The sequence below is a fragment of the Natator depressus genome, chromosome 1 (assembly GCF_965152275.1).
Source record: "Natator depressus isolate rNatDep1 chromosome 1, rNatDep2.hap1, whole genome shotgun sequence".
Classification (NCBI taxonomy): domain Eukaryota; kingdom Metazoa; phylum Chordata; order Testudines; family Cheloniidae; genus Natator; species Natator depressus.
The window spans coordinates 37,207,453-37,222,049 of NC_134234.1; the positions used below are offsets into that span (position 1 = coordinate 37,207,453).

Sequence of the window (14,597 nt, forward strand, 5' to 3'; positions counted from 1 at the left end):
GAAGTCAACACCCATATGAAAAGATTTGGTCTTCTGATTCAGAAGTTGTCCTGAAGTTGTTAATTCACTTTTGGCAGTACCCTGGTCTTGTCAAGAAACATACTCTGGCAGTAACCACTCAAAGGTGAGGCAGGTAACTGGTTATCGTGTACAAGGTTCTTGACAAAAACACCAATTTTGTGTCTGGAAATTATGACATTGATGCAAGCACACATGAAACTTAAAATCAGAAGTAACTTCAACCCTCCTCTACACAGCAACATTTCATTCTGTCATGACTACACTACCTTCCTTACAGCAGCTTTAAATTGATTAGCTTCACAAGTCTTGCAGTCTAACCTGTTGGGGGTTCTTTGAATACTGTTCTTTATAGCTAGCTCATGTGCACCTCAGAAAAGCCCATACAACTGGTAAGACTTCAGAGGAAGAATAGTATGGGTTAAGGATTTCTACTTAACCTCAGTCCAAGCCTGCCTCTTTCTCTATGGCAACATTAATACTGGAAAAATGATAGCTAAAGAAGTTGAAGGCTTTGTGTAAAATAGGTAATATCAAGTCATTGGTGCAAGAAAGGTGTAGCATTTTTCAAAGATGACTACTCACTTAAAACATCTTCCAATAAAAGAAAATTCAGCTATGCCATTTCATGTTTTATATTTCTGCAAACAGACCTGATAATTTAGCATTACCACAGTCCTCTGAAGATGTAAAGCAGAGCAAAAATGAGAGTGAACTGAATACCAGCATAGGACTGGTAAAGGGCTGTTTGGTACACAAAATCAATAGACAAACTTCTGGATTAAAACCAAAATATTTATTCAAGCCTTAAATGCTATGCAGTATTAAGTTAGTGGATAGGTTTAATATAAACATCTACTGCATAATATTTGGTTCCTTAGGAATCCTTGGATGCTATTTGAAACACTGCCATGTCACCATACAGATCTTACAAGAAAACTATTACATTATTCAGTAACATATCAACAAGTTGAGAACAAAGAGGAAACACACCACTGCCAGTGAAGAAAATTCTGCAGAACAAGTTAGACCTTATACCATTTGGAGTTGGGATTAGGACTAGTGATCAGAAGAGTTGTTTTATTAATTTGTATATATACCAATTCATATCAAAATGCAGGATACATGGGAGCTTTGTCCTGCCACCTTCTGTTAATCACTATGTTGAACTACCCTACTGGATACCACCAGGATCTAACTTCATTTTGAACTAAAGGTGAAACTAAAAGCCTTTCAAGTAGAACAAACAGGAAGCTACCCTCTTGACAATGCAAAATAGTGTTGAAAGAATCATCTTTCCCATTAGAGTATTTTTGATTCTTAGTCTCACTACATCATCAACTCAGATCCCCCACCAAAAAGTAAAATTACAGTGGAAGACCCAGGAGAGAGTGAGTGCCCTGTTCACTGATTGGCAATACTGTTAAGGATCTCTAAAAACTCACTATCTACACCAGTGAAATATTTCACTCAAGCTGTCATTGAACGTTCCTCTTTTCCTTTTGGTAGGCCCTAAATCAAACTCACTACCTTTTTGAGATTTTTTTTTTTTTCCCCAGCAACAACTGTGTTCATTTGAGTCCTGTAACTACATGGCATTTACTAAATTAGCTAGGGTATTTGGATTTCAGTGAGCAAAACTTCCATTCCTATCCAACATAATGCAGAATGTTGCACTGCTGATCTCCAAATGATATGCATGGATACAGAACTGAGCCATGTGAACCAAACCCCTTTTCACTGTTGAGAAACTACATATAGTCTGGCTATTAAAATTTTAAATATTTAAAACTTCACTATTTTAAATATCTTTTGCACTTCAAAAGATACCATCGTAGCTAGCAAGATCTGCATTTGGCTAAGCTGGTAACTGCTGTTTAAGATTCTGTAAAATTCTTAAGCACCTTTATTGGAAGATAGTACACCTTTTTGGTGGAGGGGCGGACGAGACAACGTGTGTTTGTGCCTATTACTCTCTCCTTTCGGGGTATCTTTCATCACCCATGCACTTTTAAAAAGTAAAAAAGCATTTGACAGAACATGGTGTGGAGGGGTAGGAGAGAACTCTACAAACAAATTAACAACAGTCTGATTTGAGAACCCCCAATACCTGTTGTAAAAGATGATCCAAATGCTTAATTTCCCAGTTCTTCTCTCAACTGCCTTGTTTAAAATCAGCAGTGCTGCAAGGCTTAGAAATGCTGAGCTACAGAATCACTGCCCTCAAATTCACAAAATGACGAAGCAATTTAGATGGTAAGTAAAGAACTCTGCAGAATATAAACATCTGGTGTTATAGGAAACAAACTAAGAACATTTGGTTGTTTACAACTCTTCTCACAATACATTTGTACAATACTTACATTATCCAAACAAGTCTACCTGTACAGTTTTGTAAATAAATGGCTCTACATCACTGTAAGTGCTTTCTCAAAAATAAAATATACCAACTTAGAATTCTATTTACAAACTAGCAACCTGCTTCAGAAACAGCATGATTTTGCTATAAAGTGAAACTTCAGTGCACTGAAAGTGCAGCTCACCCTTTACAAAAGCGACACCTTGTTTTAAATAGTCATAGTTCAACTACTTTATTCATCATAATGCAGAGATAACAAGAACTTGTCCACATCCATTCCAGCTGGAAAACAATGTGGCAGCTTCTTTTTCTGTTGGGAGAAGGAAAGGCTCATGTTAAACCCTAAAATCGTGGAGGTGAAAGTTTGAAAATTTCTTTCTTTTGCTTCGTGCTTCCCCATCCACATGCCGAAGAGGTAAATACAAGGCACTTATTCAGAAAGTGCCACATCCTTGTATTAAATTATTGTATACATGTATTTTAATTGAGCAGTGTAATAGTGACTATGCACCGTATGATTCAGGGATTGTGGGAGTAGAGTGGGTTGCATTTCCAACTCTTATTTGTTTGTTCTGTGGCCTTGGACAAGTCCCTTTGTTTCTGCCTTAAGTTTCCCCATCTGTAAAATATGGACCATGCTTACGCAACTTTGTAAACCACTTTGAGACCTCTGGATGAAAAATATTATAGGACTAAGTATTACGAATTACAAAAGCTACAGAATGTATCTTGTCCCATCACAGTTTACATGGACTGCTTTAACACTTGATCTAGAGTAATGCCTTTGAAATTCACCATTGGCTTAAACTCCCAAGTTTTATTAAAGATAATATTTCAAATAGACAAAGTATGTCCGCTCCTGGGTCTATCACTGCACCAAGGCTGTGGGAAAGGGACTGCATTCCAGATCTCTCTTTTTATGATGAGTATGTTTCTAACAGGCTAATTTGACCTTCATACGCAGTTGCCAACAAAGTTACTGGGAGTTGCACCTATGTATGTGAGGTAGTCTGAATCCTAAGAAATATTTTGTTAGTTACGATGAGGAAAAGCGGGCTCAAGGAGCTATGTTACTGACACTAAGGAATTCATTTAGTGGGTGTTGAGCTCACAGCTCTGTACCATCCAATGCTAGATACATATTGGGGCTAAAAAAAATTAAGTATTGACATTTTTAAAATGAAAAATTAATTTAGGTACTTGCCTTTATTTTCTTCTTTTTCACTGGTGTTGTAGAGCTCTGAAGTTCCTTTTTACTAGCAGAACGGGAGTTTCTCTCACATTCATTCAAGTCCTCCAGTTTCCTTTTTTTTGCTGTGCTTCTCACTGACCTGAATTGTTGTTTGTTGTCTTTCAGGGGAGTCATAGTATTAGTCCTTGCAATAGCAGCCCTTGATAGAATCATCAATGTGTGGGCAGCCATACTGACACTGTTTTCACTACCTGTTTCACTAGCCGGGCTGCAGGCAGGCAAGTCTGGAGTAGCAGGAGGGACCATTATTCTAAGGGTTGTGCTGTCTTCAATATAACGTCTACAAGTTGGTGTCCTTACACTGTCTGAGATATCCTCTGTTTGTGTATCCCCAACTCCTGATGGTGTACGGGGTACTGGTAAATCCCCATTTTCAACCACTTTGCTAGCAGGGCTGTGCCACTGAATGCCATGTAGCATCTCCACAGCTTGTTTAGTTAATGGACTTGCCAAACTAAGGCTATGGTTGGAAGGTTTTGTTTGGTCTCTTTTTGGCTCCTTTGAAGATAGGGAAACAGATCCGGAAGTTTTGCTATTCACATTCGACAGTGATCCTTGTTTTTTGTTCTGTTCCTGCACTAAAGCAACAGTTTTCTCATTCCAAAGGCCGACATTCTTTTGGCCATTTGACAGTTTTGCAGCATCCTGGTTCTTTTGTTTTTCATCAACATCCCTTCTTAATTCATTCTCTTTATTCGCTGTTGTCTTGTGAAAGGGATCTAATGTGAGTCCTGCAGCCACAGGCCTTCTCTCAGGCTGGGCTTCTTTCACAGCTGCATTTCTACTACCGCCAACCTCAGCCTTACATAGAATTCTAGGCAAAGTTTTATCCTTCTCTCTTTTGTTGGACTGTGTTTTAACAGAGGCAGATGCAGTATTTGGAGGATTTTCATTCCTTTCTTTTTGTAATGAGGTCTTAGTATTTTGAACTTGAGTATTTCCTCCTGGAGTAGATAAAGCGCTATCAAAGCAAAGAACTCTCCTGTGGCTTTCATTCTGTTTGGAATTTGAACTCGTGGTCTCTGCTGGTACAGTAAGTGAACTCTCTTCCAACTTCCTTCCCAGGTCTGCACAGGCATTCCTGTCTGAATTTCCAGTCCTGACAAATGTGATAGAAATATTTCAGGAACATAATTTTGATTTATATTATGCAAGTTTTTCAATCTATTTTCTGTCCTTTTAAAGCTATTCCTCAGTGTTGTAAATATAGCTTAACATTTGCTCAGATTGCAAATGAAAATGCCTATTTGGGTGAGAGCACATGTGAACCCTCTAAGGGCTGTGTCCAGTAGCATGTCCTTTGTTTTACTATGGGAACGCTGGTTAACAGCCGTGTTAGTCTGTATTCGCAAAAAGAAAAGGAGTACTAGTGGCACCTTAGAGACTAACCAATTTATTTGAGCATAAGCTTGCGTGAGCTACATGAAAGCTTATGCTCAAATAAATTGGTTAGTCTCTAAGATGCCACAAGTACTCCTTTTCTTATACGAACACTGAAATGACTGGATAAGGAAAAGAAGGGCATGAGTAATCAATGGGCTGACGAATCCAACAGAGAAAAACTCGGTGGATCATTGTAGTTCTTTTGTCATTTCAGTTCAACTTAAGATGAAGTACAGGACACACTGTGGAAACTCTCACTCTTCCTTTCAGGAACGGCAACACACTGCCCCCTTCGCAGGGTGCAAGTAGAATTTATATGACTAAGGTGGATTAAGACTAGCAGAGGGTTGAATACTCCAAAACAAGGGGGTCTCAAATCTTGCCTCTGTATTTCTCCATCAGATACAGAAGAAAGCACCCACCACTTTAAATGTACAATAACAGAAGTGTATACATTGGTATATATGGATTTCATTGTAATCTTTTATTTACATCAAACTTTCTATGAAATAGAAAATTTAACTTACTCCATTTCCCATAGGTTTTCCTCCATCTTTCCAATGTGTTAACTGTCTAATTTTTCTCTTCATTCAGTACTTTAGAACACCAGACCCTTGCTAGAACGCAGGATTTGGGATCCATGCGTAGTACCGCGGACCGTGTTAAAATGAATTGCAATTAATTAAATTTGGGATCCATGGCCGCGACCACGTTATATGCGAATTCACACTATATACATGCACGTTCTAGCGAGGGTTTGGTGTAATTTAGTCTGAGTACTCTTCACTTCCAAGACTTTTTTCTTCTGATTCTACTCTCAATGTACTGCCCTCCTAATTTCCTCCTTTACTCCCTCCCTCTTTCCCAGGTGGTCTTTTCAAACTCCTCCCTGCAAGAGTAGCAATAGGGAAGGCTAATCAGGGTGGACTTGATTTAAATCATCGGCTTTTCCATTTATACTTCAGTTATTTTCAAAAGGAAGGAGCATTCTCCCATTGGCTGATATAACCATTAAAACATCTTGATTTACAACTAGAGAGCTTTTACCATAGATTGGGTACATCTTTTTGCTACCTAAGAAGGAAGGTACACTGTAACTACATACATTTATCTAAGCAATTATACAGTTTAATATTTTCATACTCTTATTAATTATACATTTTTAGTATGTTAGAAAATGATGAGTGAGGCTGCTTATTTACTAAATTAACTTTTTGTACATGATTTGTGTCAAGCTGCATTAAAATGGTAACTGGAATTTAATTAAACACACAAAACAGCATAAAAATTTATTTTTATTAAACAAAACCACCTTAGATGTTTTGATAAGACAGGTTTATGTATCCAAAACGTGTTTCACATTTACAACTAAATGATTTCTTAAATAGAGAGATTAACTATAGTCAGTGAATTAAACTGAATTCAGGTCAGCCTGGGAAAATTTTCAAATAAGCTGCCGTCACTGTCACTTAGGCATAAGAACATAAAAATGGCCATAGTGGGTCAGACCAAAGGTCCATCCAGCCCAGTGTCCTGTCTACCGACAGTGGCCAATGCCAGGTTCCCCAAAGGGAGTGAACCTAACAGGTAATGATAAAGTGATCTCTCTCCAGCCATCCATCTCCACCCTCTGACAAACAGGCTAAGGACACCATTCCTTACCCATCCTGGCTAATAGCCATTAATGGACTTAACCTCCATGAATTTATCTAGTTCTCTTTTAAACCCTGTTATAGTCCTAGCCTTCACAACCTCCTCAGGCAAGGAGTTCCACAGGTTGACTGTGCACTGTGTGAAGAATGTCCTTTTATTTGTTTTAAACCTGCTGCCCATTAATTTCATTTGGTGGCCCCTAGTTCTTATATTATGGGAACAAATTCCTAGTCTCGCCTAAATCTCTTGAAAATGAGACAGCCTCCTAAATTACTTAGGCTGACCTATTGTGGCATATTTATAAAGCTTGATTTCAAAAGTTAGATGTTTTACTCTGATTTTTTTGCTTTGTATAGAAAAGCAGCCTTTAACTAAAAACTTTTAACACAGGCTCATGGATTCAGCATATTTATTTTTTATTTAAAATATAATAATAAAGTTAGCCTTAACATATTTGTATGAAATTCACATTTCTTTTTAAACAGGTGTATTTTTAATATGAAAAAAATGATTTTTGTTTGAAAAATTATTTAAATTTAATTTTTATCTACCCTGCTGCTAATATTGAACTCTGGTCCTCTTCTCCTCTACCTGACTAAAATAAGGAGGAACATTCCTGATTTTAGCATCCAGTATAATTATGAATGGACACCAGTTTTATCCTAAGAAATACAAAATTAACACCTTCTCCTCCAAGACCAGCCTAACATTCCTTCCCCTCATCCTTTAACATCTCAGTATAGTCTGGAAAATCAACTGTATGTTTAAAACCCTCCAATAAATGCATCTGGCACTCTCTCCTACCTCAGACTTTTTTTAAAATCTGAAAATTTTCTTTGAGAAATCAGGATAGCAAAAACTAGCAGAGAAACAAATAGTATAACACTAGCCCAGTAATTTTAAAACTCTTCTTCTGGGGACCCAGTTGAAGAAAATTGTTGATGCCCGTGACCCAACCGAGCTGGGGATGAGGGGGTAGGGCTGGGGCCGGGAATGAGGGGTTCAGACTCTAGGCTGGGAGGGTGCTCTAGGCTGGGATTGCAGGCTCTGGGGTGGGGTCAGGGATGAGCGGTTTGGGGTGCAGGAAGGGGTTTCAGGTTTGGGAGGGGCTCAGGGCTGGGGTGTGGGGTTGGGGCACAGACTTACCTCCAGCAGCTCCCGGTCAGCAGCACAGTCGGGGTGCAGAGGCCGGCTTCCCCCCTGTCCTGGCACTGCAGACCGTGCTGCACCCCAGAAGCAGCCAGCAGCAGGTCCGGCTCCTAGGCAGCACACAAGTGGCTTCACGCGACTCTCGCCTGCAGGCACTGCCCCCTGCGGACCCCCTGCCTAGAAGCCGGACCTGCTGCTGGCCGCTTCCGGGACGCAGCGCAGTGTCGGAACAGGTAAGGACTAGCCTGCCTTAGCCGGGCAGCACCGCCGACGGGACTTTTAACTTCCCGGTCGGTGGTGCTGACCAGAGCAAAGCGACCCAGTGCCAGTGCCTGCTACAGGCACCAACTTTCCAATGTGCCAGGGGGTGCTCACTGCTCAACCCCTGGCTCTGCTACATGCCCTGCCCCCACTCCACCCTTCCCGCCCCCTCCCCTGAGCCTGCAGTGCCCTCACTTCTCTCTGCCTCCCACCCCCCAGAGCCTCCTGCATGCCACGAAACAGCTGATTGGGAGGTGTGGGGAGCTGATGGGGGGCTGCTGACGTATTACTGTGGCTCTTCGGCAATATACATTGGTAAATTCTGGCTCCTTCTCAGGCTCAGGTTGGCCACCCCTGCCCTAGCCTATGGCTATCACCGATTGGCATGCAACCCTCTGTATCTGGGACCAAGGCTCTAGTTTAAAAACAAAAAATGTCAAGAGTTGGTAGGTACAAGAAAGGAGGAAAAGAACCACAAATAGTTAATTCACAAGTTTGTGAAGTTTCTTTCCCAAACGAAGTTACGAAGGAATCTGCAGAAGTTGAAACAAAGCAAGACTGAAGAAGTATTGGTGCTAACCTTTGTACTCGAGAACTTGGATGGTTCACAGGCTTTGCTGTACAGGTTACCAGCTTTCCTGAAATGGTGAGGTGTAACAGTTAATAAATTGAAAATATCCAAACTAACCTTCTTAGAGCTGGTAGCATAGGAATATCCCACTTGTTCACACCACTTCACATGTTAAAAAAAAATCAAAAGAGCAACTTGGTGATAACAGCTCCATAGTATGTTTTATAGTTTTAATAGTTACTGGATTATGAAAATATCTGAAATGGAAAAATAGCACAGGTCGATCAAGTAAGTGCCAACATACAGCTCCCAGTATACCATTTTAGTTAAAACAACTTGGATGTATAAATGTAAAATGTACAGGATGGGGCAGGGAAAAAATTAAATTACCTTCAACTATCTTGTTAAAATTTGCCATTTAAAGAAGTAATCCTTCGTAATCCAGGGAGAGAATTTATCCACATGTTTAAATATATAATTATACATAAAATGGGGGAAGGGGATTGCACTAGTACATTACATTTTTACAGTGTACATCTGACTATTGCTATTTAATAAAGACTGATAGCGTTACTCCCGAGGAAATTCTGCAGACTGTGTGCCCGCAGAAAACGGCAGGGAAGCTGCGTGGGCAGGGGGACGACCATGGCTGCAGTTTTGGGGGGGACTGCCCCCCCAAACAGAGGCAAGACATGGCGGGGCACACAGGGATATGCGCCAGAGCTGCCCAGCTGAAGGATCCTAGGATCCTCCTGGGTCCTAGTGCCAGTTGTGCTCCGCTGCTGTGTACTGGGAGCCTTCCTGTTTTCTGTGCAACAGGGAGAGCCTGCGGTGGGGCTGGATAAGGGGGCGCGGGGGGAAGAGGCAGTGGAGAAGGAACAGGGGGTGGAATGGTGCAAGGGGAGGGGAATGTGGGAGTGAGGCATAGGTGCTGGAACTGGGGGTGCTACCACACCCCCTGGCTTGAAGTGGTTTCCATTATATACAGCATTTACAGTTTGGTTCAATGGCTCTCAGAACCCCCACTATACAAATTGTTCCAGCACCCCTGAAGCGAGGGGAAGGGGATGAGATGGGGAAGAAAAGGAGATGGGGAATTACAGGGGGAAGCGGGAGCCTGGCATGTGGCATTCCCTCAGCAGCAGCTTGGGCTCCCCCATTAAGCAGGCCCATCGAAACCTCACCCTGATAAGCCCTACCCCCCTACACCTGGACCCCCCCGATGATCCTCCCCCCACACCCAGACCCTCCCAGCTGAGCCCTAATCACCTTCACCTGGAGCCCCTGCATCTGGAACCTCCCCCCCAAAAAGCCCCTGTGCATTCAGATCTCCCACTTAGCTGCCTGCACCCAGATTGCCCCACACAGAAACCTCTCACCCCACACTTGGATCCTGTTGGGCTGAGCCTGCCCACCCACACCTGGTGCACCTGGCACAGAGGGGCAGAGCCCCAGGGTGTTTATGGGGCAGGCCTGGCCCTTGCACTGTGTCAGGGTCGGGTGCAGCCTCACTGCCGAGTCCCTGTAAGGGGGAGGTGGGGGCTTCAGGGTGATCTCCCATCTCAATGCAGCCAGTGGCCTGTGCTCCCCACTACCAAGCTAGAGCCACATATTATTGACAAATAAAATTTGCAGAATTTTCAAATATGCGCATAATTTTTAATTTTTTGACGCAGAATTCCCTCAGGACTACAGTGTGCTCAGAGCTGTTGGCTATTCTGCTTTACCTTTTCTATTTCAATGTGGTTTTGATCAGATCAATATTTATGGCAAGAATAAATTGGTTTTATAAAATAATTCAAATTACAACTGTGAATGCAGTCAAACAGGCGTAAAACATGAAGCAATCAATTCACTCTTCAGAGGAGTTATTTTGGCCACAGGTGGTTCCACTCTCCTCCCCCACAACCACATATGCGACAGAAACATACTGAATGGCTACAATAAAAAGCTGGAAAAAACCACCCATGCTAGACTTTGAGCCTACAAGATTTTGTAAGGCTGGCAGTTTTTTATTTGTGAACTGAGCATACCTGATAGGCAGTCATAAAACAACAAACATGAACTCCCTCAATGCCACTTCGAAAGTTGATTTTCCCAGAACACCACTTCAAAAATTTCACATAGTCAAATTAAATGGCTCTAGAAATTCCAATTTTTGTTGAGCCCTATACAGCTCAAGTAGTTTAAGCACTGTACCTGTATTTGACTTGTTTCTTGCTCCGGCTGCCTTCTGAGATTTGGGAGGGATGGGTATTTTAGGAATACTTCTGTTGCACATAGGATTTGCTATAGGCACGTGTAGAACCTTCAAAGAATCAAAGTATCACATTAGGGTTTGTTTGAAAATTTTGAGAACATGAAGATTTACAAGTAACACTTTACCTGGTGGGGAGGTGCTGGGAAAGTATTTCCACTTTGTCCCACGACTGATACGGGGATCATCCCCACCATTCCTGGTAGAACAGGCTGCACTGGAGATGCAATTATAATGGTAGAACCTAAAAAATTATTTTTATAGAATAAAAATTAAAATATTTCAGTCAGAACAGAACAAATGGCTCCTGAAATTGGTCTTTCCCCTGAATAGTTTTGTAAAACCCAAGTGGGGAGGACGCTATTTCACAGCCAAGCTAGGAATGTTTACTATGCATTATAGATACTAGGCTATGAAGCTTCTGTCTGCCTGATGTGCAAGACACATAGTATCGGAAAATTACTTTAGCAGACTAACTGTAAAATAAAGACTATGTAGAGCAGAGTTTCCTCTTCAGTTGAGTGACTGCACATACGATACAAAATTTGAATGGAGAAAAACATGCAGATTTTGAATAGGGCAAAACCACAGACTATACACAGTTCAAAAAACAAACACTAGTTAAACAGATGAACAGCACCCTGAAATTCTGCAAACTGGAGATATTTTTACACTTACCTCTGCCCACACAGAAATAGCTGCAGACCAGTGAAGGGATGACCATGAGTTACATTTACATTTTTGCAAATATATCTATCTAAATGTATGTTGATGGTAGCAAGTTAGTTTTAGATTTTATTATCTAGACAGGACTTACTTTATTGTTATTATTTGACATTTTAAAAATATTTTCTAAAAACATTGTACTACTTTAACTGTACAGATAGAAATATAGATCACCTTTTTCCTGATATAATTGCACCCACACTAGGGCTTTTATTGGTATAACTATTTTGGTAAAAGTATCACACCCGTAAGCAAAATAACTGTACTGGTACAACTTCTGAGTGTAGACCAGGCTTTAAAGAAAACATTATTGAAATATGGCAGTCACTTGAGAAGGGAAAAAAATTACTATGATATAACTAGCTAGTCATTCAGTCTAAGACAAGTACCAACACCATGCAGGAAAATAGTTTAAAATACAGGAGTCTTACAAAGGACACCTAAGAGATTTACAAATAACTTATTAAAAGATGTATCTTCTGATTTGCTGCTGGATAAATCAATCAGAAGCATATATGACCCTTGTTTTTCTATTTGAATTAAATGTGTCCCTTCTATTTCAGCCCATTTGTTTTATACTTAGTATTCAGAATTAATAGTTCTCTTACCGCTTCCTTTCTATTGGAGAGGGAGCATAGATAATAATCTGGGATATTTAGATAAGTGTTTTGAAAGGCAGATAATCCGACATTTGAAAATTGTGCCCAGTGAGGTAGACAGTGCCACTGTTTTATCTTGGCATGTTTTAAGGAAAAGTTAACTAATCCTTCTGGCCTGAAAAAACCAAAAGATCCCTTTCCAGCATTATCATTTCTGTAATTATGTGATATTTGCCCCCGAAAGGTCAGTCCAACTTTTCAAAGCAGTATACACTGTAGCTGGAAGTAAATGAAATAATAAATACACAAATATACTTACAAGTTATTTAAATGCCTAGTTAGTTTGAAGTGGTAGATAAACTGATTCTTAGATACCCTTTTACTTTTAATACATTTACAAGGACAAATGAAAAAGTAAGCACTATGTACATGTTCAATGAATGCTTTAACCAAGTTACCTTGTGAAAAGTTTGGAGATACAGTCTGATTCATTGTAAATATGTTTGATCTAGGAGGAGTCTGTAACTGTTGTGTTGCTGGAGCTTGGGCAGCAAGTGGCACAGAATTGCCAGGCAACACAACTACGTTAGATGGAGTTACAGTAGTGCCCAATGTGGTTGGATCGGTCACACAGGTTGCTATATAAAGGTTATTTGAATTGCCAAAAGCTGTGCTCGTTGCCGGCATCAACTGTATAAATCCCCCATCCTTGGAAAGATTAGTTGCACTAGCAACTGAAAAAACAGTGCAATCTTCATTCTGCATATTAGCTGTGGACACAACAGGGTCTTTAGGTCTGAGCACATGAAGATTCTGCTCGGCCAAAGCCGAGTCCCCAGCTCTTTCAGTCTCTTCTGAAGTTACACATTTGGACAGCCCTGTAGTTTTGGCTGGAGAAGATAGTATTATAGTTGGCAAATTTTCTCCAGTGATGCTGGAAACTGCATTGTTTAACTCAGTGTCAGATGAAATAAATGGGTCATCACTGATGATGATTTTGAGTGACACTATACTAGAAGGATCTACATCCATGAGCTGACTGCTAGAAGAAACACCACCAATACTTTTGAACTCAGTGCTAGACTCTTCTCTCAAGCATGCAGTTTCTAGTGGAGGGGTATGGCATGCTTCAGATACAGTAGGGTTACTTTCAGTGGATACTACAGAAATTTCTGTACATCCATCATCACCTGAAGAGAAAAATATAGTCTCAGCATCTCTTTCTGTAGACGATGAAGGTTCTTGCGTATCCACTTGTGTTCTCCCAGAGTCTGATGACCCTGAACGGAGACTTAAATCTTTTGTAGAAGGCTTATCAAGTGAATACTGATCACCTGGATGAGGTTTGTTGGAAGTATCTACAACTTCAAGCTGCAACTCCGTTCTTGTCGGAGCTGATATATTTACAGATCTTTCAACACAATCCAACACCATTTTATCTAGGTCTTGACCGTTAGAAAGATGATTAGAATTTTGTTGTAAAGCAACAGGCAACATGGGTGTTTCTTTTGTTCTATCCTTTTCATTTTCACTCGAATCTCCTGATTGACTACGCTTGGATGCATTACTTTTTTTTAGCATCACACTGTGATCAGGGCTCCTGTGAGAGGGACTTATATTTGTTTTTTCAGATAACGAAGTATCTGGCGATAAAGGACACTCACTTGTTCCAGGATATGTTCTGTTTTCAATAGTTATAGTATCTCCATCAAGTGAAGCCAAGGAACTCTGTGGAATATCAGAATGATCATACTCCAAACAGGGTGTAATTTGACCATTATGATTTAGTGTGTCTTTTTCAGTTTCCATAGCTGTTTGACTTTGGGATACTAATTCAGCTGACTCTTTATTACTGTAAGATTCCACAAAGTGTTCGTTTTGTTCAGTACCAGAATTCTGTCTTTGGTTAGAGTCAGTCAAATCAGGCACAGATTCAAAGGCAATTTCAAGCTCACCAATTTGTTCATCAGTTACTGTTCTAAGGTTATTAGTTTGTTTCTTCTGTTCACCGCTTCCATGGGACTGTTCACAAGTTACACTTTTCTTAGTGATATCATCATCATCGCTGTTCTTCGAGGCACACGATGCTTCTTCTGAATGATAATCTGTACAGGACGGAGCCTCTCTGGAATGATCACCTGCAAAATAGCAGTTGGGTTGTTTCAATATTTCTATAAATTTTATTATTTCTGCAAATTATTCTCTTACAAGGTGTTAACTGTCCATTAGTCACTGCAATGACAAACGGTTTCATAAGCGACATACTGAATGCAATATTTCCAGCATAATTCTTGGCCAGCAAAAACAATGACTTCTAGTTTTCAGTATTTATTTTGAAATTGACCCCAACTTTCTGGGCATTTTTCCCC

At 40.5% G+C, this 14,597-nt stretch overlaps 1 protein-coding gene across 2 annotated transcripts in view; it reads right to left on the reverse strand.

Moving 5' to 3' along the window:
• Nucleotides 1-838: 838 nt before the first annotated feature.
• Nucleotides 839-14,597, reverse strand: part of NPAT (nuclear protein, coactivator of histone transcription) — a 33,026-nt gene continuing 19,267 nt past the window's right edge. For both annotated transcript variants that reach the window (XM_074957546.1, XM_074957537.1), the window contains exons 13-18: nt 12,687-14,366; nt 11,032-11,147; nt 10,846-10,954; nt 8,656-8,713; nt 3,582-4,728; nt 839-2,687 (exon numbers count right to left, since the gene is read on the reverse strand). In XM_074957546.1, the coding sequence (XP_074813647.1) occupies nt 2,610-2,687; nt 3,582-4,728; nt 8,656-8,713; nt 10,846-10,954; nt 11,032-11,147; nt 12,687-14,366 (3,188 nt within the window). In that variant the 3' untranslated portion in view covers nt 839-2,609. The remainder of the gene's footprint in view (nt 2,688-3,581; nt 4,729-8,655; nt 8,714-10,845; nt 10,955-11,031; nt 11,148-12,686; nt 14,367-14,597) is intronic.